The sequence below is a fragment of the Pipra filicauda genome, unplaced genomic scaffold, assembly GCF_003945595.2.
Source record: "Pipra filicauda isolate LSUMZ 115617 unplaced genomic scaffold, ASM394559v2 scaffold2_size9829703_pilon, whole genome shotgun sequence".
Taxonomy (NCBI): domain Eukaryota; kingdom Metazoa; phylum Chordata; class Aves; order Passeriformes; family Pipridae; genus Pipra; species Pipra filicauda.
The window spans coordinates 3,739,181-3,765,882 of NW_024104421.1; the positions used below are offsets into that span (position 1 = coordinate 3,739,181).

The following is a 26,702-nucleotide window of genomic DNA, read 5'->3' on the forward strand; positions in this document are numbered from 1 at the left end:
CCCGCCCCGCCCCGGCGCGCTCCCCCCAGCGGCCGCCGAGGCGCGTTGACCCTCCCCGCCCATTCCCGGCGCGGCGCGGGCGGCGCGGCCCCTCACCGGCTGTGTCGGCCCGCGGGCAGCGCAGGGGCGGCGGCGGCTCCGCCGGGCCCCGCTCGGCGGCTCCGCTCCGCGCCGCTCCCGCCCGCGCGCCCGGCGCGAGACACGCGCAGGCCCCGCCCCCCGGCGCGCGCGCCCGCACGGCCGGGCTCCCCTTCGCCCCGCCCCGCCCGAGGCCCCGCCCCCGCCCCCCGGCGTTGCCGCTCCCCCGGCGAGGTTTGGCCGCTCTGCCGGCCCGTAGCGGCGGCGGCGCCGGGCGGGAAGTGCGAGCGGGGCGAAGGAGCGATTCCCGGCTCAGGTACGGAGGGAACGGGAGCGGGAACGGGAATGGGATCGGGCACGGGATCGGGCACGGAACTCAACCCGGACCTCAACCCGGACCCGCGCCCGAGGCGCGCGCACCTCCTGAGGGAGCCGCCGGCGCGCAGGGCGACTGACCCGCTGCGGGATCCTCACAGTTCCACTGAACTAGGAATTTATTTAATTATTTCGTTATTATTACAGTATACGTAATAAAATAATAATTAATAAATAATTAACTTAAGGAGCCAGAACCTGCATTAAAGTCCTTAGCCGCTGTTCGCAGGCAACGCTGAAGAGAGAGGTTATGGCAAATCGGATGGACCTGTGAGATTGCTCAAGGAATGACAGAGTTATTGGCATGTAAATTATCACTATTTCAATTAGTATCTTGTTGCAAGAAATACCGTTTATATTGTATTACATTTATCATATTGTATCATATAGATATTATAATATTTTTATCATATCTTACTATATATCATCTATATCTTTTACGTAATATATATTATTATATTTTGTACCATACATTACAATTATATATATATAAAATATATATTATCATAATATAATTCAGACCTCTCACAGCCTGATACCCGCTGAGGTCTCGATAACCTGAATTCCCTTTTCAACTGTAGAAGCACAGAATCCATTTTAAATGTATTCCTGTTAAAGGTAAGGAAGGAAGAACTTTACCCCGTGTTCATTAATTTCACATAAGTGCGTGCCGTCAAGTCTAAAGTCTCCCAAAAAAGGGACACTTTATATTGCTAAGAAAGCAGAGGGATGAAAATAGATACAGGGTTGCCCATGCCTGGAGTGTTCTGCTGATTTCAAGTGTAAATGATTTTTCATTTAACAAAAAACAAGTGTCAACCTGGAGCTAAACAGGAAAACAGAGAGCTTCAAAGCTTTGGATTTTTTGTCCTAATTTAATTAGTGTGTCAGATTAATAGGGTCCTGCTGCCAGAAGTGTCATCTGTACCTGTAATCACAAAGGGGTTTATGATGCACAGTTTGACAGATCTCCCACAGCTCTTGCAGAGTTCACATGTTTCAGTTTCCAGCCTGGATTAATTTCTTGTCATAATTGCATTTGGGAAATCTGCAGCCTTTCCAGTTACAATTGGACAGGCTGCTTTTCCCTTGAAGTCCCAAACCATTACTCTGAGTTAAAAAGCCTGCTGTCTTTCTCTTGCAAGGGCTAAAGTGACTCGTACATAAATGATGTGGATATAAATCAATCTGACAGGCTTTTAGAAAGAAGTACCCACATAAATAATTTACAATATTTGATTAATATTTCTGCCAGGTCTGGTCTCCAGAACGAGCTCCTTTCTTTTAATCCATCTGTATGTATGTGAAACTCGTTTTTGGAGACTGGATTCTTCACTTTTGATTTTGTAACTGTGAGGTATTGCTGTTTCACACCTGGAAAAGAGCTTGTTTGTCAAATAAGTGTCTCTTTTCCTTCAGTTTTACCTTGTAGTGCAACAAAACAGGGCAGGTCTTACTACAATCCCAGCTCACTGTTTGTTGCTGTAGGAAATTCTTTTATATATAATATCATCAAAAGATTATTGGTGCAGATGTACCCTTTAATACCCTGAATGAATTTTTTTTGTGTGTGCAGAATTGTGAGTTAATGCAAAGAAGTAGTGCAAGAAGCAGGCTTTATATTCTTGGAGAGCAAATGTATTTCAAATTTAGAATTGTTTGGAACTACCTGTTTCATAAGGTGCTACTGATGCATTTTTAACTAATGAAACTTCGTGGACACTCGATAAGGCAAAAATGACAATGGGCACTGAATTTTAAAACAGCAAACAAAATTAGGTAGGAAAGGAGTAACTGACACACAACACTGCTATTAAGGAAAATGTTTGGAGGCATAACCAGCAACATTTGAAAAATATGTAGGCTAAAACACAGCAACATGTGGGTTGAACCAACCAATTTGGACTGGAGCTGGGTTTGTATTTGGTGGGGAAGCAGGGCCCTAAACAACCTCCAATAATTACACAGATGACTGGTGAACTTGTGACAGCTGTATAAAGGCTGTTATGACAGAAAACTCAGCATAGTGAATAAGGAGTTTTCTCATTCCACATTCCAAAATGCAGGAATTGACCAGGTAGGCTTTGTTTGAGATGCTGGATGTATTCAAAAATTCTTATATAGAAACATTCCCCAACAAAGGCACTGTGTTATTCTGCTAAGCTTCTATAAAGGTAAGGAAGGAGGAGCTTTACCCTGTGTTCATTAAAATGTTAATTAATAAAAATTGTAACCAAGATTAGTGTTTTCTGTTTAGTGCAGGGAGGGGATCATCACCTAGTAGTGCCTGATAAACCTATGAGTTAAATTATGCTTTTGGAGCCACATAGATTCCACTGGAATAAATGGAACTGCTTGAAGGTGTCAGATGTGACACATGCCCTGAGTAGAAATTGTCATAGTGCTGTTTGTGTGCCTTGAAAGCAAATACAGTTAAATTACTGCAGGTAGCTCAAACTTTCTGTGTTATATCTTTTTTATTCTCTTACTACAGAACGTAGCCTGAATCAATAAGATGCATCAATAAGGTATTGGCAGCATCAGAGCCCACCCAGTCTCATGACCTCCCCGTGCATTTCATTGTTTAACCTGTAAAACACTGAATATCTTTTTCTTCTGATGAAGTCAACAGAACATCACCTTGCTTTTCTCAAGTCATCCAGGTTGTTTGCCTAGAGATAACAGAAGTCAAAATTGAAGAGTTCTATTGTATGCAGCTTTTCCACAGGCAATTTCACCATCCCTTTTCCACTCTCTTTAAACTTTGGTGTAGCACAGGCCCGTCTTGATTAGGAACGTCTGCCCGATTTATACTTAAAAGAGTTACCTCAGCTTTAGTGTTAGGTAAAGCAGCCTTTGCATAACAGGTAAATCAACTTATAAAGCAGTTTGGAGTTCCCAGAGGAGAGAATACTCCACAGAAATATAAAACTTTTAAAGCTTTTTATGTCTCCTTGGAGTGATTTGCACCTTAGGTTAAATATGTGGCATTATCTTTAGTGCTTGCTAAATCACTTGTTGCTACACATGTAACTGTTTGCTCTGGGTGGGCTCAGTGGAATTGCATTGATTAAAGAATGCTGAAGATTATTTTACTCAGCAAGCCAAAGCTTCACTGTGAAGGAAACTTACCCTATAAAGAGGATGAGGTTGAATGAAAAGCCCTCTGAAAGTTCACAGTCCGTGTCGAAGTCCTTAGATTGTGTGATGCTGTGATTAATTTCTTGGAAGAGCCATGTTCTAGCTGAGTGTTTCCCAAGCTGTGGTACTCACACAATTCGTGGTATGCCAACTATTTTGAAGTGATGCAAAACTGCCTGCTTGCACCTTACACTTGAGGAGAACTGGCAACTGGCTCTCCTAGCACAGGATTAAGGCACAGGGCATGGTTCAAAAGCCTAGTTTGTCAAGTCAGAGGGGAACTGATGGGAAAAGAGGCGATTTAGGACCAAAATAAATTTTGGGGGGTAGTGGACAGCAGGGTAGAAAGGTGTGTGAGGATGTGTTAATTTAGAAAATTAGAAGTTATGTCCATACAATCATGGAAGGGGAAGGTGTTGCCACCACAGCCCACAGTGGTAGTTGTACCTGAACAGATTAAATTCAGGATTATCTGCTCTAGAAGATTGCTTTATTTCCTGCACAGGAATTTGTGTACACACCCAGATTTTTCTCAGCAGCTGCTCCATTCACTACCAGCATACAAATAAATACCTATTTCTAGAGTGCTGTTGAAAATTAATATTTCATCATCTAGTTTCCCAAACCAGAGAATTTTTTTTTTTGATCGTGTACCTAATATGTTCAAATTTTAAAGATCAAAATATGGAAGTAATAAAAGCTGTTAAGTTTCTTTACCTGATCTGGTCTATCCAGATAACATTTTGGAGCACAGTGCAACACCTCTAGTCTTGTGGGGGTTTTTTTCTCACTGATAAGAAAATTTCCTGAGAACATTACCAGCTGAACTGAAAGGAATTCCCTGTAAATAATAAGTAATGGTCAGAATCACAGAGGTAATAAATTATAATTCCTTTAAATTGATGTAAGCTGTTTACATTGTCCTGCATACACAGCAAGTCTATTTGAACTTTAATTTTTAGTATTTCAAGATGGTTTGGAAACAGGGCTTTTTTTAACACTGGTTAATGAGTCAGGCAGTCTCCCTGCACAGTCCTGGCCCTGGAGGGTGTTCGAGGCTCTTTGGCACTCAAGCCAATAGCTTATTATCTACTTCAGTATTAATGTTTCATGTAAGTTAAAATGTTGTGGGGAGAGGGTGGGGTGGGTGAGGAAACAATATTCCACTGAGGAATGGAAGTACCTTGCCTTCCCTAGCTCCTGGCTCTGATACTGAGATAGACTTATAGCTCCATTTGCAGAATTAACTTCTCTCTCTTCCAAACTCCTACTCTAATAATTTTGATATTGGAGTTCTGTCACTTTGAAATGCTCTGGCAATTGCTTTGAGACCCAGGGCTCTACTGTGCTGCACTTCACCGACTGCAAAACCCACCACATTGCTCTGACAGAGTGTTTGCTTTAAACAAGGCTCACAGCTGAGGCTGTGCCTGCAGGTAAAGCCTGAAACCAAACTGGATTCATACATAATTTGAAGACAAAACACTGACACGTTTTTAAACTGTTTACTGCAAAGAAGTATGTTGCTAGTATTCCCTAGCAGCATCTGATCTGCTGGATTAAAACCATGTGATGTGAAGCTGTTTTCAGTGGGATTCTGTACTTCCTTGTTCTCATTCAGAATCAATTCCCCTGACTTATTCAGAACTTTGTTAGGAGTGTATCTCTTTAATAAATTTAGGCTGATAATGGTGCACACAATATAAAAACTTAAAGGACTTCAACTGAAATCAGTATTAAGCAATTTTGCATCAAAACACCACCCACCTACTTTGTATAAATTGGTCACAGGGCTATGTAGCAAATGACATTTTGTTTTTTTCCCAAGGGATTATAATGATTAAGATCTGATTTAGACTGCTTGGGGCATGAGGGGAAGCAGCAGTATTGTTCAAACTTTGATTCCTTTTGCCTCTCGCCACATATACTATTTTTTTTTCTCTACTTGTCTCCCTCCCCATGCAATGAACTCTTTGCTGAAGAGGGGAAATAGCCTGCTTAAATCACAAGTGTTACTCCTGGTAACATTGCCTCCTGTTTGTTCTTTTTCCAAAACCAAATGCATTTACCACAAATTGCAGCTCACTTCTGACTGAAACACATTTGAGTGGATGAACACTGTACAGTTATACAAGTTTTGGACTGAAGGTGAATAATTCTAGCCAACCAAAATTAAGGAGAGTTTTAGCTACACCTGGCATAATTGCCAGTGCTCATACTTGCCCAGGAAACAACCAGTATCCTTCTTCTGAAAATTGTTTGCCAACTTTGAAAACTTTGGATTTCTTGTTCAGAGACTGGAAAAAACCCTTATTTTAAAAAGTGCTGAACCTGGAATACATTAGCAAAGCACAATACCAGCCAGGTTCTGACTGACTGTCAAATCATGGTATTCTCTGGGGGTTTTAGACTTACTCGAACTGTTCTGACATCTCCAGCTATCTTGTATGTGTCTTAATTTTTCCTATATTTGTAATGCTTTCAAAAGTCTGAGTGCTGGGCTCTCAGTTGTACAAATGACATTTCTGCAGGTTGTCTCTGTGGGTTATTCAGAAGAGCTGCTGCATTTCCTTGGCACAGCTGGGAATCCCAGGGACCAGGGATCTCCCAGGGACCACTGCTTCAGCAGGGTGGAGTGCAGTGCTGGGAGGTGTTGGATACTGGCTTGGAAAAGGGTGCCATCTACTGAATTATTGGCACCACTTCTTACAATTCTTACAGGTTCTGTGTGGTTTTCAGCTCTGCACAGCTTATGTGGTACCATGATAACACAAGACAGTCTGATTGATTGCAATCAAAGCAATAATCTAAAATAAAGACTGACAAGTCAGGGTATAGCCAAGTAAGGTTTTAAAAAGTTACCTCTGCTTTTTTATCAGAGCCTAAGTATTAATAGATATTGAAAGTCATCCCAGAAGTGCTGAAGAATCTGAGAGGGAATTCTGTTTTCTCTTACCTTTAGGGATGCCTGAAAGCCAGGGGAAAGATGGCAAAAGCTCCAGCAGCAGCAACAGTTCCAGCACTGGCAGTTCAGGTGCTTCCTTCGGACAGGTCAGTCCCCTTTGCCCAGGAGGGAAATAGAAGTTTTATGCTCACACTTCTGGAAATCTGCCCTGCACGTTCATTCATTTTAAACTTGGACACAGTAAGGTTGGAATCGTGCTACATCTAATTGTATATTACATTTTTCATCCATGATGGTCTTGGCATGCCTCGAGTTGTAATATATTGCTGTGGATTCTTCTCTGAAGGTTTTTAAATCTCAAAAGTGGGTCTTGTTTTATTCTCCCTTATTCCCAGATGGCCTGGATCATACTTGCACACGTTCTCAGTAGTGATTCAGAAAAGCCAACTACTTTTGTTGGAGTTTTTAATTACATTTTTCTTGTTGGTCACAGAGATATTATGTTTTGGTTTTGAGAGGTAAAACAGAAGCTTATATGTGTGTTTGTGGCAAGCTTGACTAGGATTATTAAACAAAAATAGTTGCTACAGCTCAATAATTGTATACATCAAGAGGGGAAAAAAACCCCAAACAATCTAATGCACGTGCATAACATGAGGTGTTTCCTTGTCTGTTCTAAACTGATTCTAAAAATGGATCATACACCCCTTGGAAGGACTGGGATAAAGAAATGATATTAGGAGAGTAAGATTTGTCTTACCTTATTTTTGTCAATAGTATCACTACACAGCCAGTGAATACCAGGCCATCCAGCATGCTCTTCGGCAGAGGCTGGGTCCAGATTATATCAGCAGTCGCCAGGCTGGAGGAGGACAAAAGGTAGGAGCACACATGCACAGATGTTTCTACTCCATTTTTTTCCCTCTAGGGTTTAAAAAGTTACAGTATTCCTGATTTTTTTTGAAGGTAATTTCCTGCTAGTAGTTTAATATGCAGATATGAATGCAAAGTCAGCATGGCGTAAATTCTAACTTTCATTGAGCCACAGATCCCTTTTACACTTAAAAAAAAGACTTAATTTTTCAGTGCTTCATCCTTTACAAGGGAATGTTTATCCGCTTGTGCAACACTGAGATGTTTTCCTTATTTTTTCCCAGAACTGGACTATATGAAGCATTATATAACACTGGCTATGTTTTACCATCTTTAGTCTCCTCTAGCTCTGCCTTCCATTAAGTCATATTTGTTGTTATATTAACCTCCATCACAGTTGCTGGAAGAGAGTGAACCTAAAGCTGCACCATCATCCTTTTATTCACATTACCTGAACCTTGAACTTAGCCAGGTTTCCTCAGTGTGAGGTGATGAGTGTAATCCCTCTTTGAAATAAAGATGTGTAGAGATGTGTGCACAGGTCCCTGTGTTTATATGCATATTTATGTGTTTATGCTTTTCTTTTCAGGTCTGTTACATTGAGGGTCACAAGGTCATCAGTCTGGCCAACGAGATGTTTGGCTTCAATGGCTGGGCTCATTCAGTCACTCAGCAGAACGTTGGTGAGTGTCTCCTGAGGGCAAAGAAATCTTCCCTCCCCCTTGTTTCACTGTGGAGGAAAAGTCTCTCAGATAAGGGCCAGGATACCTATCCTAGAACTTGGTCACTCCAAACAACCTGGAGAGAGGCATGTACAATTTCCAGGTGCTTTAACAGTTAGTAAAAATTAGAGAAATTGAATAATAATGGAGCTTCTGTTTTCTTTTTACATGTCATAGTCATTACTCTGAAGGTGTTTATGATTATTCTTGAGGTATTCTAATCAGGTCTCTGATCTCTATGGGAACACTCAGTCAAGAGTAATTACAATTAAACTATTTAACACCCAGCAGCCCTGAGCCAGCTTTCATACTCACCTGTAATTTTTATACTCTAACCAGATCATATTCTCAGTTAATATTCCCCTAATCTTTAGGGACCCATCTTTTTCTGCAGACTCCTCTTCTAGCTAATACCTAGTACTGAGATATTTATAATAGAAAGCTTTAGAAAAAATTTTCACTATAATTTGGTCTTCAGGTGATCTTAAAGCTTCAACCTCTTCCATCTCAATAGCTGAAATAGTACCTACCAGAGAAGTGTTGTTCTTGTTTGCAGATCTGCTGTGCTTATGCTAAAGACTCGTTGTGGAAGTAGGTCAAAGTAGCTCCTTAAAAGTACTTTCTTTCTCCTCCCCACCTTCAGAAATCTTTTCTTAACTCAGGCTGCTAGATTCTAGAAATAGAATAACTTACTTCATTGCTTTCCATCTATTCTGCACCACTTTTTTTCCTCTTTTTAGTCAAGAAAGGACTGACATCCTTCAAACTCCTCCCTTTTTCAAATAATGCCATAAGAAGTCATTCCTTAGAGATTCAGAGGATTCTGTTATGTTTTAAATTCCTGGGTAGAAAAAGGGGGCTTGCACCTTCAGCAGGATCACAAAACAATGAAACAAATAGACCAGATGAGTACAGAAGGGCTCTTGCACCCCAGAACGGGGTGAACTCCAAATTTCATTTCAGACGTGTGTCCTGTTTCTGTTAGACTTGCAAGACTGCTAACTAGAGTGCTCTATGTGTATTAGTTAGCATTGCTTTTGGTGTGAAGTAAGGTACTTTAGAGATTATGACTGAGAGTTGTATTGCAACCTCTTCAGCTCTTCAGGCATTCTGTCCTGGATAAAACATTTATGCAAATTTTTACAAATTGGAACCTTCTGGTATGTAATAGGAAAGAAATTACTTGTGTAGACTACAGTTTCTTTTCCATTGTTGTTTTATAAATTAGCACTTAAAATCTCTCCTTCCAGCTGAAAAAATTGTTATTCTTTGAACATTTAGGATACATATATGAATTATTAGTAACATTTGCAACTCTTTCTTCTTTCATATGTTAGCATTCTCAAGCTACAGTTAATATTTTGTAAGTCATGCTCCATTTTACAGAAGGTGATACAGTATCTTAGGAACATTCAGCAAGTATGGTACAGGTTTATGAATGTCCTTAAAGGACAAAAAAACTAAATGTGGACCAGAAGCCTTTTGTATTATTTAGGATGTTGCTTTTCCCTCCCCCAGACTTTGTTGACCTCAACAATGGCAGGTTCTATGTGGGTGTCTGTGCTTTTGTCAAAGTTCAGCTTAAGGTAAGTGGATTTTTTTTGTTTGCTCTGTCTGTAGTTGAGCAATTTGAAGCTGGGAATGAAAGGTCTTGCATAGGTCAGACTGTGGCCCTGGAGTACTGTGCTGCAGCAGGAAATCTAGTGCTGTCCAAAACATGGACATTGCTATAGAACAACCAGCTAAGAGCAAGTAATCAGGCTTAGGAAAGCACAGCACCTAACAACAAGTGCTGTATGTGTAGAATTTCCCTTCTACTTACTTAAAATTTTACTGCAGGATGGGTCATACCATGAAGATGTGGGATATGGAGTCAGCGAAGGCCTGAAGTCCAAGGCCTTATCCTTAGAAAAGGCAAGAAAGGAGGCAGTAACAGATGGACTGAAGAGGGCACTCAAGTAAGTGAAGATCAGCACTGGCACATTTTCAGAAGTTATGTGAGAATGAAGTGTTATTTTTCAGTCACAGTGAGCTCTCTTGTTTCTCAGGTGCTTTGGGAATGCTCTTGGGAACTGCATCCTAGACAAGGACTACCTACGAGCCGTGAATAAGCTTCCACGTCAGGTACAGAACACGGGCTGTTAGAGCAGGGACTGCAGAACATCCACTGCTCCTGGTCCTTCATGTTGTAAAGTTTATAAATAGTGATATCAGTGCATCTCATTTTTGAATGTTACCAGCCTGGAGACCAATAGACTTTGTAACAAACAGTTCACACAAACCAGCAGGCAGAGTTTTTCCCTGGCATTTACCACAACTACTCCAAATTTTGACTCTTTGCAGCAGACAAGTTTGCTGTGGCAAAGAAAGTATCTGACTCAAAATCTCGTGTGACATTTATGGCCATGTTGTCTAAATCTCTCTGTTCAATGCCAGTAATCCATGCCTTAACCAAACTGGCTCCTTCCCAAAAGAACACTGCAGACTATTAGATGCCTCTGTGATAGAAAGGGTGAACTAAACTGTTTAGACTGGACCCATGACAGCTTTCAGCTGTTGCCAGTCATTTCAAGGTTTTACCACAGAACAGCAAAACAGGTAACACTTTTATTTTGTTTTGTGAGGAGTATACAAATGGCCCTGCAAATGTCCTCTGCCTTGCTTCAAATTGTGCTGATAGCTGAGTTTTGCAACTGAATTATGAGAGCAGGATGTACTGGCTTTGGCTGTTGGAGGATGAGGAATAATATTAGGAAGAACTACACTCTTATTTATTTGTGTTAAATACTTGATATGATACTACTGGCAAACTGGCTCTTCCATGTATGAAGAATTAGCATGTACAACTGATGTATACTTGAACACTTGAACTATGGTTCTTATCCTTCACAAACAATAAGAAACCACATTACATCTTGCTTTGCTTTTTGGACTCCTTATGTTTCAGTTTGCAAGGAAAAAGAGCTGCAGTTACTTTACCCTCTGTGAAACACTATGTCAGTGAACCTGAGGTAACCAGCACCGTGGAGAAATGCCTCTTCTGGAGATCTTTGGTCCAGAGGGACATACAATAAATTGTGATGTCCATCTTCACCAGTGACAACCATTCTGTAACCCCTTTATTGTGTGCTCTGATGTGACATAACAGTCTTCCAAGTATCCAAGTTGTCCTGGCTGTTCCTGAGGTGGCAGCTCAGTGACCAACATGGATTTTGCCAGCTCCAGCTGAGGGCAGGAGGCTTCTAGGGGGTGACCTACCTTGTGGACTGAGGAAAAACAAAGCCTTTTACAGCTGCTGATCCATGGAGTTTCACACTAAAGTTTCCTTCAGTCACACTAGGATTTACCAAACCCCACTAGATGCCCAGAGCTATGAGGTGATTCTCTCTAGCTAAAGGCTGTAGGAGCAGATCCAAAGTGACACCTCACCAAGTAAAGACAGCCCAAATCTCTGCTTTGCCGTTGCCAGGGTCACTGTCTGTTAGAGGCATTGCCGCAAATTTGTAAAATCACAGAGCCAAAACATCCCATCTTTAATAAACAAGAACGGTGTAGCTTCCTCAGAGGCCTCGTGGTTGCAGAACTGAGTCAAGGTTTGCTGTGCCCTTTCGCACAAGTGTGCAAACAGAACTGGTAGAACTGACAGGCTCGGCAACAGCCTCGTGGGTCTCTCTGAGAAGCTGTAAAATGCTGCATCGATCACCTGCACCTGTTCTTGTTTGCAGAGCACAGTGTGGGGAGACAGGGGCTATCTGCCCTGAAGCACCGAGGGATTAAACTAACAAAAAGGCACATGAATTCGGTGATTAACTAACTGAATTACTGTGTACTGAAAAAGCATTTCAGCTCTCTAACTCACTGGTCGACTTGGAGCAAACAAAATGAAACAACCTGTGCTTATTTCATTAATTGGATGATGGAAATTTCTGAACATTTTCTCTTTTTTTGTCCTTTTTTAGGTACCCCCTGAGTTAAATTTGGTCACAGCTAAAATGCAGGACTATGAGCCTGAAATAGAGAAAGCGAGATACACCAGCTATTTGGAAAGGCAGAACACAGCAGGGAGACAGCACTCTGAGGTGGCACCTCACTGTGAGCCTGGTGAGACTGAGGCTGCTATAGTGACAGTAGATCAGAAACAGCCAAATGGTCCCAGGTGAGACTGCTGTTATACCTGTATTTTATAAAGTATATTAGAAGTTACCGTACCTTTTAAAACACATGGACAGCCCAATACCAAAGATGCCCTAAAACACTAGTTCAGTGGATTTTCTTTACTGTTATTTCTTAATGAATTTTTTCTTCATAAAATGTAACTGCTGAAATCCTGTTTGTCCTTGTGCTTGCTGGGGGGGGAAGGGACAGGAACACAGACTCCTTGGCTATGGAGTGTGATGCCACTTACCAGCGGAAATTGCGACAGAAGCAGCTACAGCAACAGTTCCGGGAACAGATGGAGAAAAAGCATCAGGTTCCAGCAGTTACTCCCAACAGCAAACAGGGTAATAAGACATGGCATTAAAAACTGGCAGTTCCCATGATAGCTGCTGGCAGGCACACCTTACCCTCAGTACTGGAGCCTGATCAGCTTCAGGTGCTTTTGTGCTGAGACATCAACGCACCTTTGAGGCCAAAGGAAGGAGAATTATCCTCCTTTCCCCCCCCCTTATGTTCTTAAAGTGGCAGGAATATCAGCTCTAAGCCAGCATCATTAAAACTGCAATTTTCCAGCCTAAAGCTGTTGTCAGCACCGTTAACCTGCTGCACCCAAGCTGAGGCTGCAGGCAAATATTAACCATTGAGATGTTGCCTTTTACTCATGGGGAATTCTGGAACCTGGAGGTGGGGGGAGCAGGCTAAAAGAACCATGTTAAAGTAGCACACTTGCTCTTGTCAGACAACATCAGGTACAAAATCTTACTGTTTTACATCCTGCTACTAAGTCATAACTAGCTCTAGGAAAAAAGAGGATACCTGGTGCAGCTGCTGGTTATCATTTCAGACTCGTGCTCTGTTAAGAAGGAGCAAAGGGTTCTTCTGTATTTCTGATATTAATCTCTTCTTGTGTTACCTCCTTCCAGCAACATCTGATCCTCCCATAAAGCACAGCACTCCAGCAGTACAACAGGAACTAGCAATAGAAGAGGAGTTCTTTGCAGGTCAGCCAAAAATTGATAAGTGTTAAATCATTAGTATTTAAATCAGCTCTTCAAAATACAATGTAAAGGTAAAAGCTCTGAAGAATTGGAATAACAGGAGTGTAAGTGTGAGTCTAATCTTAACAATACATACTTTGCTTAAGTGGCAGGGAGATGATGTCCATCACTATGAGGGGTTTTCCACTTAGGCTCCTGAGTAGAGTTGTTATATTTATTTGGTAAACACTTTTCTTGAGGTGATACTGCACAGAAACAGATCTTTGCAGGTGGGGTGGGTGTCTTTTCCTAGTATAACTTTGGCTGTTTGTGTCACACTTACACCATGGTGCCTGGACATGGCTTAAGTCCACAGCTCAAGGGGCAGGACCATTCCCTGCTGTGCACTGCCATTAAAAATGCTTTACAGGTTAAATTTTATAGTAGCCACTGCTTGTAGGAAAAGAGTGTGCTGATCTTGGAGTTACTGTCATTCCTGTAGTACAACACTACCGTCGTGGATCACCTTCTCATTCATTCCAGATGATCCTGAACTCTGGGACATTTCCTTGGAGAGCACTGATCTTAAGGTAACAGGTACCCAGGTGGCAGACCCATCATCAGCTGGACACCAGACACCTAAAACAGCCCACGGACCTCACCCAATGAGGACCCGTAACCGGACACCTCACAGAACAAACCACCACAAAGCCTCTGCCAGACTCGCACAACTGCAGCCACCTGCTACACTCATGAGCAACAGCAGTGCCAGCCCAGGTAGGTGCTGCCAAAAATGACTGACTTCTGTCCTAACACTGGCTCTTGGCTTTGAAAGCAGCGCTGTTAGATTAGTGAAGTGGAGCGGGAGAAACATTCCTCTTTTCTTGGACCTGGCTGCAGGTGCTGTGACAGTGGGCTCGGAGAACTGTCTGGTTTTTTCCATCCCACTGTCCTATCAAGGAAGAATTAGACAAAGAGTTGAGGAGCGCTTTTAGAAGCAGAAAAAAAAGCATTAAGAAGCTTCCATCTCTCCCTCTCTCCCTGTTTGGCAGGGTGCAGCCCCCTCAGGAGAAGTCAGAGTATGAAGAAAAGGAGACTGGAACCTACGTAAGGCACCCAGTGGTATCCGTACCTCCATCACAGGACCGCAGTTGGCTTTTCAAATTATGTCAAATGGACTTTGCTGCATATTATGGTGAAGCAACAGAGAAGAGTTTCGTACAGCCAGCAAGAACTTCATGTACTTTTAGGTTATTGCATATTTCAGATGCCTTTTTCTATAAACAAGCAATCATTTGTGCTTCTGCAGCACTGGTGGACGGTACGTGTAATTTGCCTGAAACAGGAACAGAATGAATTGTTAAAAATGAGATGCAATTAATAGCTTCTCTCTCTCTCCCTCAGTGCTACAGTTCAGCACAGAGGAAAGAGATTTTTAGTGAAATGGGGAGCAGGTGGGTTACGGTCAGAGGACAGAACATCTGAGCTGTGGCTGCCCATCTGGCGAGGCTGAGGGTGTGACGCTGTGGCAGCATCTGAGGTGCAGCCCAGCCTTTTCCCTGTGGCTGCACAAACGGGGTCAGAGCCCATCACTCTTCCTCAGCCTATTCCTCAGCCATCCCAGGCAGCAGCAGCAGCACCTCCACTTCCAGCCCTGCCTGTGGCACAGGGCAGGAGCACACCAGGACTGCTGCCAGCACTGTGTGGCATCACAGACAGTGTTTGCTCGGATCCTTTGTGAAATGAATGGGAGCTGCACTTCTGTTTTTAAATAAGCTTTCGACCCTTGTCAATACAGAAATAAACATGAAATTTGCAAAGCAAACCACGCTGGGAGCTGTTTGTGTCTCTGTGCCCTTCCAGCCTTTACAACTGGCTCCCTGTTTGACAGCCTCAAAGGAGTTAACACCTTCCAAATGGAAGCTAAAGAGGAACCACGCGTCTGCACAGCCTCACGTTTGCTTTAGGATGGGCAAACAGAAAACCTCACAGGGTTTAAAGGTTAGAGCAAAGCCAACAGCTGTTCCTTCTAGTAAGAAGGTCAAAGGAAGAATTTTTAAGTACTATTGGAATAATACTCCTGTATCCATTTGGAGCAGCTCCATGCTGAAAAGGGAGGAGTTCTGCTGGGCTGAACTATCTGTTCTCTTCCTCTACAGTGAAGTGGTTCAGCAGTAGCTCCACCACCAAATCAGGGTTCAGGCACCTGTGCTGGCAGCACTGCTCCTGGCAGGGTGGTTCCACCTTCCCCAGGAGGGAAGCCTGGTAACTGCAGTTCCCACCTGCAGTGCTGGAAGTAAAGAGGATGATACTGTGTGACTGGAATTTACAGCTGGACCAGGAAAATTTACATAAACCCTGGGATTAGTCCAAGCCTGACATCAACGTCAGGCTTGAAACAGGACCCTATTCCTGTGCTTTGCCATCACTGCTCTGTCTAAATGTGGACACATTTGAAACATCCAGCATTTATTCCTATTCCTCCTACAGTGCCTTTACCACTTAATCAGTCCTTTCCCCTTAAATATCCTCTACTGTCCACTTACCTCCTCAACAGGACAAGGAACAGCACAGAAAGACAGGACAAGCCGTAATTAATGGTAATAGATTATATCTAAAAACAAGTTGCACATTTCACCGTACTCATTTCTTGCCAATTCAGTGCTGCCTTCGGAACAACTCAGGGAAGAAACACATTCCACATGTTTGAGTCATGCACTCGCTGTTGAAACCATATACCTGCTAGGAAGGAAGGCAACGTGCAGACACTCAGAATTACTGAATTCAAAGCCGCTCCACACTTTTACAATGAAAAACATTCAAAAGTCTCATATAAACGTAACTGCCTCAGCTTTCTTGACTCTGGAAACAGTGCCAGTGTAGCTGTGCCTCCTCTAAGAGAGATCATCACAAGGAGCCTCTCAGGATTGGTCCCTTTGAAAAGGGCAGGAAAACTTATACTTGGAGCTTTTTTTCCCTTTGAGGCCTTGCGCAGCATGAGTCATAACAGAAGCTGCTCTTAAAATGGAAAGAAATGCAGCAGCAATTAGTGTTTAGAAATACCAAATTCCTGCAAGTCTATAGTTGAGAATGACCCTGTGAAGCATTTCCACAAATCTAAGGATTGAATTCCTGTTATAGAGCTCAGCGAGTTCCTTCTCCCCAGCCCCACAGGTGCACATCCCTGCTCCTGTCCACCCCAGAGCAGAGGGCAGGGGAGCCAACAGAGGGAGAGTCCCCAGGAAGGGCGCTCCCCCCTCCCTTGCAGCGCTCCCCACTCTTGCTTCACTGCCAAAACCAAGCACAGGACCTCACCAGTGACGCTCCCTCCACCTGTGCTTCTGACAGGGGAGCCACCAAGTTCTTGTCTGTCAGAGCTGAGTGTGTTTGGCAAGTCTGTGACATTCCCAGCCATAAAGGCAGTCCCACAGCTGATCCATTATCCTGCACATCTTCTCCCTCCCACTCCCTCAAGCCACTCCTCTCCTAAAGATTCATTCTACAAATTATTCCTTGTAGTACCTTGCTTTGGAGTGTCCTATTAAAGGCCAAAGGCTCGTGACTGGTCACTGCTTTTGAGAAGTGAAGGGTCTCACTAAATTGGGTTTCTTGTAGTTTCCTGTGATAAACTGACAAATTGGGTAACAGTTCCATCACTGCAGGAAGAGGATGGAAGGGCTGGAACCTGCTTTTCAACAAGAAATCCCACAGCTCAACAAAAGCAGGTTTGGTTTATTTGAGTGGCTTCATTCAACAGTCTGCAAAGGTGACAGACCGGAGCACAGGGCGCAGTCGTACGAGAAGCGCAGTGCCTGCGTTTAGTGCAAAACATACGACTAACTACGGCCAGGGAAGCCCCAAGTTTCAATTCATTTTATTTTTTTTTATTTTTATTTTTTACAGTGTACATTGTTAAATAATGTAAAGAAAACGCTTGTAATTCAGAAACAGATTTTATGTGGAAAAAGATACTCAAAGTGTAATATTAAACAAAATAATTTAACAGTTCAGTAGCATTAGTTTATTCCTCTAGACTTCAGTTATTCATCCACAGGAGGAGAGGGAGGGAGGGGGAAAAAAAAAAAAGAAAATCAATGGTAAATAAAACCAGTTCTTGCATAACATTAAGTGAAAAAACGCCCTCAAAACTTATTAGATCAAATTTAAATAACCACGTGCTGCATTCAGCTGACCAGTTCCAATGCCATGAATATTCCCCTTGTCTCATTACTGCCTCAGGTTTGTCACCGCTCCCGTTTCCACTGGCCATGCCCAAGAGACTCCTCTGCATCTATCCCCGCAGATGGAGGAGCAGGCGTTCCTGTTCTGCCTCAGCCACCGGGGCCCTGCCCTCCCCCCTTCCAACACACCCCTTGAGCCTCCTCTCTCTCTCCCTGCAGCTCCAGCCTGCACCTGCTACACAGAACCAACCGGCCTCAGGGCCCAGAGCGGCTCCTCTCCAGCCTGGCCCTGCTGCCAAAACTGCTGTAAAACAAGCAACAGGAATGGAACGGATCTCACACACTTCTTTGTAAAAGTGAGAACATCCACAGACACAAAAACTCCCTAATAAGGCTCCGGGGGAGGAGGAACAGCGCTCCTAGAAAACAATGTGGGCAAGTAACATCCCTGGTGGTGCACCAGCTTCCAGGATACTGGTGAGCTGCTCCCAAAGCACTGGGAAGCAGAACTCTCATCCTTCACAGCTTTTTGCAGCACTACATAAATACTGGCTGGTATTATTTTGACTTTGAAGAGGAAACCAGTATTTCTTAAATATATAAAGGGAGAATGACCAAAGCAGAAGATACAGTATAGGTACTAAGAGGTGACAGATAGTGACAGTCCTGGTACCAGCTTGAAATTTGTTAAGTGAACAAAATTGTAAATCCTCCAAGACAGACAGAGGAAACTTCTTGATGCCGGCTGTTTCAAGTACATCCATTGCCGGCAATGGACGTTGCACCAGGACAGTCTGTTCCTGGCTTAAATGAATTTTACAAAAAAAAAAAAAAAAAAAAAAAAAAAAAAAAAAAAAAAAAAAGAAAGAAAAAAAAAAGGTAAGAAAAGCAATCCCAGCAGACAAGCCCAACGAGCAATGGCACCTCTCCCTCAATCCACATCCTGACCAAACATCTTTACCACTTCACAGGTGGAGTCAAACTGCATCTTAAGTTGGGCCTTTCCCAAAGATACACGTTCTCCCCATCCTCTCTCCGCTTCTGATCCAGACCTCCTGCCTCCACAGACAATATTGGTTAGTCTTGTTTTAGCTTCACCCGCAACCCTCCGTCTCTCCCCCACCTGGCCCCTGTCACACCAGCAACTTCAGACTGCCCGCCTGGACAAGCTTCCCCGACACACAGAACGTTGTTCCAACCCGCGGCCTCAATGACTTCCCCCTCCACACACCTACTCCGAGCGGCACCGGGACCTGGAGCGTCCCGGGCGCTGGGTACAAACAAAGCCACCCCTCACTGAACATGCCCTCTGCCCACCTGGGGTCTGCTGGGAAGACGACGCTAAACTGCAGAAGCAATAGAAGTCCAAGGCACTAAAATATCCAGCAAGCATACTGGGAGAACAGACAAGTATTCAAGTACATTAATTTATACAATTTTACATTCACATTTATTTATCTAATACAATGAAAATACAAAGGAAAAAGTTAAAGTGTCTCCAATAAGTATAAGGATATAGCTAGCTTTTTTTCCCATTTTTTCTTTTTAACTTTTTAACCCTCTATATTCCACTCATTTTTAAACTACTGTTGTCCAACAACATTTATATATCACAGTGTTTCCACATCAAAACTGATGGTAAGTACATGTCCGCAGGGAACTTTTAAATTTTTTTTTAACAATTTAAATTGCTCTAATGCTGCAGTCAAAGCTGTTAATATCTTACTTAAAGCAGTAATGACCTATCAAGCACGGGCTGCACTGCAAGTCCATTTGTGTGCCCCATCTTTTCAGAGCCAGATATGATTGACCAGGGAGAGGGAGAGGAGGGGAATTTGGACAGCTTTTTTCCTGATCTTGGTTCTTCAGGGAGAGGTGAGAAGCATGCTAAAGCCTCATGCTAGGGTTCAGCTCTCCCACCTCAACACATGTGGATTCAGCTTCAAACCAGAGAAAAAATTTACAGCAAGACTGTATTAACTGACCCCATGACTCCTCTTCACAGCTCTTGTTCCACACAAGAGCGGGACCCCCTCGGTGAAAAGCACTGTCCCATCACAAGGATGCTGATCATCCTCCTCCCCCTTCCAAGTGTGTGGGGAAACCCCCTTTACAGAGAGTTGACAGCAATGGTTGGAAAAGATAAATTCATTCCCAGTCTGGCAAGCTACCAGTTCATTGCAGCACTAGTAGTTGATACAGGGCCCCATTTCCCTCCCCACATCCTGTCCCGAGGTCTCGCCAGCGTGGTCTCCGAGCAGGGCTAAGTGGTCCGCAGGTTGGAGCCGGGAGGGTTGCTGACCGACTTCTGCAAACTGCTGATGTTGAAGCTTTGCAAAGAGGCGGCACCTACGGGCTGGAACTGGCCGAGCGGTGGCTGTGCTGGACCGCCCGCCCCACTCCACGGAGCGGGGAAAGACGCTGCTGGATAACCGTACGGCTGCGGAGGGCATATAGGCTTTGTGAAAGGACCTAAAGAGGTAGCTGATGCTGCAGGGATGGGCGTAGCACCCAGGGAGGATGTCATAGAGATACAGAGCTGACCTGGTGCCGAGAATTTTCTTGCCATTCCAGGGGCCTGAAAGAAAACCCAACCGCCAAGAAAAGTTATGTAACTGTGCTTAAAAATCACCAGTCCACCCCTCGGTCCACAGGCCATTCCCAGTGAGTGTTTACAAGGATAAGCCGTGGCCCCCTCCTCTTCAGTTACCCCCATCCCTTCCAGAGCAGGAGATACATCCTGCACAGAAGGAGCCAGCTCACAGTTTCCCAGAGCACTTGTCCCAGCTGCACAGCAGCTGTGCTCCAGCCGTGTTTGACGCCACAGCAACAACCCCACAGCTTCCCACCATAAACGCTCACGGATCACATCTTACCTCATAACTACTATGCCCTTTGCCAACTTTCTTGCCAGACAGGTTCATGGCATCCCGGGCCCAGTTATCGACCAGCTTGTGCAGGTCATCTGTGAAAGTCCCTTTCCGGCTCGAGGCGATAGCAGTGGGCTGGGTCTGGGGGGCTTGGCTGTTCACTGCAGCCCCAACTGTGTTAGTGCTGCTGGTCCCTACAAATACAAAAACCGGGAATCAAAACTAAGGTTAAAGATCATCTTCCTCTCGTGCATGAAATAACTGTGGTAATGGTACACCAATAGAGAGCCAGTTAAAATGCCATGCAGATTAATTCTAAGTTTTGATTCCAGGACACACTGAAGTGGGAACTACAAGGACTCCTACAGGCATTTTCTCAGATTGAGATATGTTTATTTTGCTAGAAGTGCTGCAAGTGGTCATCTTATAAGAGGGGAATGGTAGCAGCCTACAGGTCTTTGTAGAGGAAAAAGGACATTAGATTTCAGCACTGAATCACAGTACACGAGGCACATCGCTCTCTCATCCTAAACCTTTTAATTAGTAGCAACCACTATTGGCACAGGTCAATTCCACCTTGGGGGACAATGCTGGATGCTGAATAAGGAGCAGTAAAATCAGCATTGCCAGCTGCTCTGTAGCAAATTATCTCCACTTTGTAAAATGAAGAGAAAAATTCACCCAGTTTACATACACACAAAAAAGAGACAGTAAGAAACAGCAACTGTTGTTTCCAATAGCTGCCATACTTATGTTCTTGAGGATAACCAGATGGGGCTGTCTTAATCCACCAAACAGCCAGGATCAGCAGGGGAAGTCTGCACCGCATTAAATTTTGCTTTTTGCCTCTGAAAGCATTTTTTTGCCATTATGTTCAGATTTCCTATGTCAGAAGAATAAGCATTTCAGATGCAAACAACTAACACAGCTTAAAGAAGGCAGGAGTGAGACTAGTTCCTCAGATAAGCTTTGACAAGTTTTTCTATTCACTGCAAGAACACAAAACCCCTTCAAATAAATACCAGGTTTCGGTTCTGCTGGAAAGCTTGTTGAACATTATCCTGTGGGGGGAAAAAGCAATCTAGAAGCTTTGTTTTGGACAGCCTCACTATGCTCCTCATACTTATAAACAACAAACTGCACTCAAATTTCGGTTTTTCAAAGGCAGACCTCATAACAGGAATCAAAGAAATTGCATTTTGCGCAGAATCCTAAATTCCCAGCAATATTGCAAAGCATCCTCATTTACAGACATGGAAGTGCTGGTTAACCACTAGAGCACACCCAACAACAAAATCAACATCAGCAGTGCTAAAGCCAGCACTGCTTGCAAGCACACATCCTCACCTACTTCGTGCCTAAAGATCCTCAAACATTTCTACTTGCTCCCTCTGGAGACTGCAGCTGGGAAATCCATGAAAACCTGCATTTATGGCAGGCATTTCTGAGAGGAAAACCGATTTAAAAGTAGAGCACCAGAAATGCCAGCAATGAACATCACATCTCTACTGCAAAGGCCAAATGGTGGCATGGCTGTCTCTTGCCTGACAGCTCCCTTCGTCTGTTCCACTGTCCCTGGCTATCAGCCACATTCCTTGCAACCACTGTATCAAAGAAAGAACTGGTTCCAAACCTCTGCAGGAATGTTTCGTATCGAGGAGTGAATTAGGAAGGTGAGGTACTTACTATGCAGGACAAATAAACAAAGTGTTACTGCCTCTAGTAGTGCTGAGGAGGGAAGGATACGTATCCGTCCCACCAGTCCCAGCTCAAGCATGGAAGTGGCTCCCAGTCTGGGTGCCCACAGGTGGGGCAGCAGTTGTTAGGGGCAGGCATGCAACAGTACATACGAAAAGGGAAGAATAAGGTTCCCTGAGCAGGGAGTGTGGCTGCAGCACGGATGAAGAGCAGCAGGAACACACTGTACGGTACAAGGAAAGTCTGCAGTGAAGTAACAAGAACCTGAAGCATGCATCATGTGGAAAGGGCTCTGAATGCAATTATTTAATAAGAGCAACGATGTGAAAGGTGAAATTAAAGACAAATGAGGCAAAAGCGAGAAAGTACTTGGGGGAGGGGGAACGCTGCCAAAACCAGTAATCATCACATTCCACCATGAGAGTTCATGCAGGGATTGACACACTTGCTCTCATCCTCTTCCCGATGGCCAGCATCTGCTTTTGATATTTCACATTTCCACTTCAATCACTAAGTACACTGGATTCTGGACCTACACTGGAGAGGTTCCTCAGGCCACGCAAGGGAGAGAACTAATCAAAGCACATGCTACAGTGTGTTCAGCTGAAGATATGAAAGATCAGTTCATAAAGTTTAAGTGTTTTCAAAAGAAATGGATTGGTTCAGTGTGAGAAAGGTGGGAGGCTGAGAGAGCTCTGTCTGCAAAAGTGATTTTGTTAAGGAGCTCCCATCTCAGGTCACAGACATAACAGGTTAGAGCATCATAGCTGAGCAACACAACTAAAGCTCTCATGTAATGTCAATTCAAAAAAGTACTTCTCAGGAATTTCCCATTTTAGCTCTTCCACAGTCACTGCCTGCAGAAACTGCCATCCAGAAGAGTCTGAAAAGGAAGTGCTTCAACTTGTAGCATTCAATGGAAACAACCCCCCACATTCCTGCTCGGTCACAGCAGCCGTCCCCAGTTCTGCTCTGACATGAAGGATCTCAAGTGAAACAGGCTCCTCTCTCCCCAGCCCACTACCTACATGCCTTCATTCAGCCCTTTATTCCCCCCCCATAAAAAACCAGTCAAAAGACACCTTTAAAACAGTCTTAAATGACATGAGCACACACAGGCTTTTCTAAACATCTCTTGCTTTGGGAGACACACTAGAGATCTCTACTCTCTTATGCTTTTGAAATGTTGAAGAAGTGTCTGCAATTGGATCCATCACTGAGGTGACAAGCCCCATTAAATCCCAAACAAAGCAGCTGCTCTGTGGTACAACTCTAGCACAATACAGTGAGCAACTGACCCTGACACTAAAGCTGCTCTTGTTAGCGATGGGCAGAGCTCCACAGTGAAGGTGAGGTTCTGCCTGCCTCCACTGGGCTGCAAGAGCAGCAGCCTGACTACTCAATATACTAATGACAGAGCACACATTAGAGGGCATAACACAGACAGACAGATGCTGTGCTGGAGACAGAGTCAGGGACATAAGGCTTCAGTGACCAGGAAAAGCTGATGAATAGCTTTACAGTCAGCAATCGGAGATAACAGAAATAAGATAATTACTACAGAGCTGGTTGCAAGGACAGACTTTTTTCACCATCTTCCCTGAAGCACAAAGAGAGAGTAATTTGTTAAAGATAAGAGAAACAGTGAGAAACGTTTAGTATCAGGAAGCATTACAAAAAGCTTGGTGAGAAACAGAGAACACAGCACAGCAGGGCTCTTGCAGTCACTACTAGGACATTCTAGCAGAAACCCAAAGACTGGTCTGATGGTTTAATCAGTTGTACTTTCAGAAAGAAAAGAGGCCCAGCCTCCTATATTTATTCTTCATAATTCCCAAACTATAGTGAAGAATGTCAGGAGACAATAAGGTCACAACTGGTTCTTATCAGAAAAGGAAAAGCAAGTACATCTTCCATTTTTGTCAGGATGTACAAAGCATTTTACAACTATCAAAGTTTGACCAGCAACATAAGAAAGATTTATTTGATAGGTCAAGCGCTCTTAGTTTGTCACCCTATTTTCTCAGATCTGTGAAAACAGTTCAGACATTCCCCACCAAGCTGTACCACTCTGTTTCTCCAGCTGCACAGTTAAAAGCATCAATCACTGCACTGTTTCCTCAAGACCGCTGATTCTAACCCAGCATCTTCTCCAGTTGTCACTCTCCACAGCAGTCTGCAACAGCATTTCAAGGACAACACTCCAGGAAACAAGCAACCTGCAGTAAGCCAAGTGCCAGGCCAAGCTGTGCCATGCCAAGTATTACCTGCTTTTACAGGACAGCTACAACACTCTTTTCAACAGGAATCTGTTTCCCTCAGCACCAGTCCCAAAAGTAGGAGACACACATGCAAAAGTACTCTTCTAGCTAAATGACAGTCAATTTGCAGTCAAGGCCTTGTAAGTAAATTATACTCTGATATATTTAATTCATTGCCAATTCTAGAAACAGACTGGCTGTTCCTCATATTCCCTACCCAAAAAGAGGACAGGCCGGACTACAGATAATTTTTAAAAGTTAGCTTTGGTAAGAATTTAACTTCTTCCAAGAAAAGAACCATAAATTTTGACATTGCAGATGTCAGTGCACATCTGCACATTAATATACCAAGCAAAATCATTTAAAGATGCTCAATTTGAAAAATTAACTACCATTAGTGCTTATATCCCAAATCCAATGAAGCGGGATAGAATTATCATCGCAAAACTCAACAGCTTAGTAAGAAGTCTCCCCTCCCTCTGACTCCCTCCCTTTCTCAGGAGGATGGAGCTGGTTGCATTGCAGCTGTCTCTGCAGAAGGCCAGGCCCAGTTCCCACACACAGCTCTGGCTCAGCTGTGCCACCGCCGACCGTAGCGAGACAGATGATGCAGATGTGTGGTACTGCCATGCAGAGCAGCGACTGAAGGTCTCTTCACAGCACTTAAAGCTTTCTCATATCAGGTCATTCCAGAGGGTGGGAAACAAATATCGGGCATTTAAAGGGTCTAGACTGCAGAAGCAGCATAGGAAATGTTGCAGCACTCCCAATAAAAAGCATCACATAGCAGCTCAAGCGTATTGTTATTTCAGCCACATCAGAAGTTTGAGGCTCTCTTGTAAGTCTGGCCTAACGTAAGCACAAATGAAAGGATTCTGAAAAGAGCCGCAAGGTAACTCATGAGACAGAATGTCTGAAGATATCTACTTAAATAAATGTCTATTTACCATTTTCACTGCTATTTGTTGCACATTTAATATATGTCCAATTCCCAGTAAAAATTTCTAAACCTGGGCCCGTTAGTAGGTAAGGATCTTTTGAGTTTGCCTGGAAATATCCTCTAATTATTTTTAAAACCCTCACTGCTTCCAGCTTTAGTTATCTATCTGCTGATTATCATAAGAAGTCACTGCTAACTGCCTACAGGTGGCATCAATGCTCTGCACTGTCATGAGCACTGGTGCCGAGGACACGCGGAAGCTTGTCCAACTTGCACTGTGGGCACACTGCTGGAGGAGGGCAACATATTCTCCCCACCAGTTACTGCAGTGTCCAGCAAAGGCATAATTTGAAAAACAAATCTTCCTCACTCTTTCAGTACAAAGATTACCTCCCCTACAAGTCTCCTGCCACCTAACATGCTAAAGAAAAATTACTGAGGCAGGCCAAAATAAAATGCCCATGCACCTGTACCTTGCTAACTCTCCCCAGCTTGTGTCACTTCACTGACCTGTCCTGAAAGTTTCCACTAAAGGTTTAGAGAAAATGAGTGCTTGTGATCATGAATTTAACAACAGAGAATACCTGACATGAGAACCCAAACTTCTAAAGGCGTGCTAAGAGCAGCTCAGCTGAGCCATGGCATGGGAGGGAATACAAGGTGGTGGATGAGAATGGGCTGCATGAAACAGATCCAAGCAGCAGAAACAGAAACCAAGAAGACAAAACAAAAAACAGACAAGGAAGGAGTAAAGGTGTTACACACAAAGAGCCAAGCAGGGCGTACTCAGAAATCGGGTCCTCCTGCCACCAGGCTTGAACGTCACTCTCTCAGATGCACAGTTAAACTTCGCACAGCCTGTGAGAAAACAAGAACGGGAAGAACAGAGAAAGGAGAGGAGAAGAGACAGAACACCACTACAAGATGTTAGCAACTTGAAGTTGGAAGGGTGAAATGCATTAACATGACACACAAGAATAAGTCTCAAAGCGTGGACCAAAGAGTACACAGACAATATACGGAGTGAAGGGACTCCTTCCAACACCTCCAGACATTAAGCCAAGCTTGCAGTGTTGTTCTCCAGTACATAACCCAACAATAAGGTTGCAATCTATAGGAAAGCCAAATCCTGGCAGAAGTGTCCAATTCCAAAATGGTACCGCACAACTCTAGATACAGGGAGATGATTCAAGTAGCTCCAAAATACTTGAAACAGTTCTTTAAAAAAACCTTTACAGAAAATTCTTCCATAAAGTCTGTTTCCATTTTCTGCCTGTACTTCTCCAGTTTCAGCAAAAACACACATTAGAATTGATGTAATCAATCAGTCTATAGCAAAGCTTTTCAAAAAGATGTGCAAGGGGGAAAAAACCTGGAACAGCTAAGTTCAGAGAAATAAAGGAGTCATCCCCTTAACAACTGGCAAGTAGAAAAAGCCCTTCCTACCAAATAAGTCAGAGCTGTGCCTGAGAAATTATTTGATAACGTACTAATAACAAGCAATCCACGATCCGAATAACCTG

General features: G+C 43.6%; 3 protein-coding genes across 11 annotated transcripts in view; 1 reads left to right on the forward strand and 2 right to left on the reverse strand.

The window, feature by feature from the left end:
• ERC1 (ELKS/RAB6-interacting/CAST family member 1) overlaps window positions 1-159 on the reverse strand; it is a 288,797-nt gene extending 288,638 nt beyond the window's left edge. Inside the window, exon 1 of the mRNA XM_039383120.1 lies at window positions 97-159. The gene's annotated coding sequence lies outside the window, so the exon portion shown is untranslated. The remainder of the gene's footprint in view (window positions 1-96) is intronic.
• Window positions 160-345: 186 nt separating this feature from the next.
• RAD52 (RAD52 homolog, DNA repair protein) lies at window positions 346-15,057 on the forward strand. Its single transcript, XM_027726505.2, has 12 exons — window positions 346-394; window positions 6,557-6,645; window positions 7,277-7,378; window positions 7,962-8,055; window positions 9,613-9,680; window positions 9,934-10,052; window positions 10,143-10,218; window positions 12,054-12,250; window positions 12,454-12,596; window positions 13,176-13,253; window positions 13,773-14,006; window positions 14,282-15,057. The coding sequence occupies exons 2-12, from the start codon at window positions 6,559-6,561 to the stop codon at window positions 14,338-14,340; spliced, it is 1,257 nt and encodes a 418-aa protein (XP_027582306.2). The 5' UTR covers window positions 346-394; window positions 6,557-6,558; the 3' UTR covers window positions 14,341-15,057.
• Window positions 15,058-18,837: 3,780 nt separating this feature from the next.
• The window catches only part of WNK1 (WNK lysine deficient protein kinase 1), a 100,281-nt gene continuing 92,416 nt past the window's right edge, over window positions 18,838-26,702 (reverse strand). For 4 of the 9 annotated variants that reach the window (XM_039383278.1, XM_027726494.2, XM_039383280.1 and 1 more), the window contains 4 exons: window positions 25,945-26,037; window positions 23,537-23,578; window positions 20,287-20,474; window positions 18,838-19,988 (listed from right to left, as the gene is read on the reverse strand). In XM_039383278.1, the coding sequence (XP_039239212.1) occupies window positions 19,674-19,988; window positions 20,287-20,474; window positions 23,537-23,578; window positions 25,945-26,037 (638 nt within the window). In that variant the 3' untranslated portion in view covers window positions 18,838-19,673. The remainder of the gene's footprint in view (window positions 19,989-20,286; window positions 20,475-23,536; window positions 23,579-25,944; window positions 26,038-26,702) is intronic. The other 5 variants (XM_039383275.1, XM_039383274.1, XM_027726500.2 and 2 more) reach the window with 5 other exon arrangements.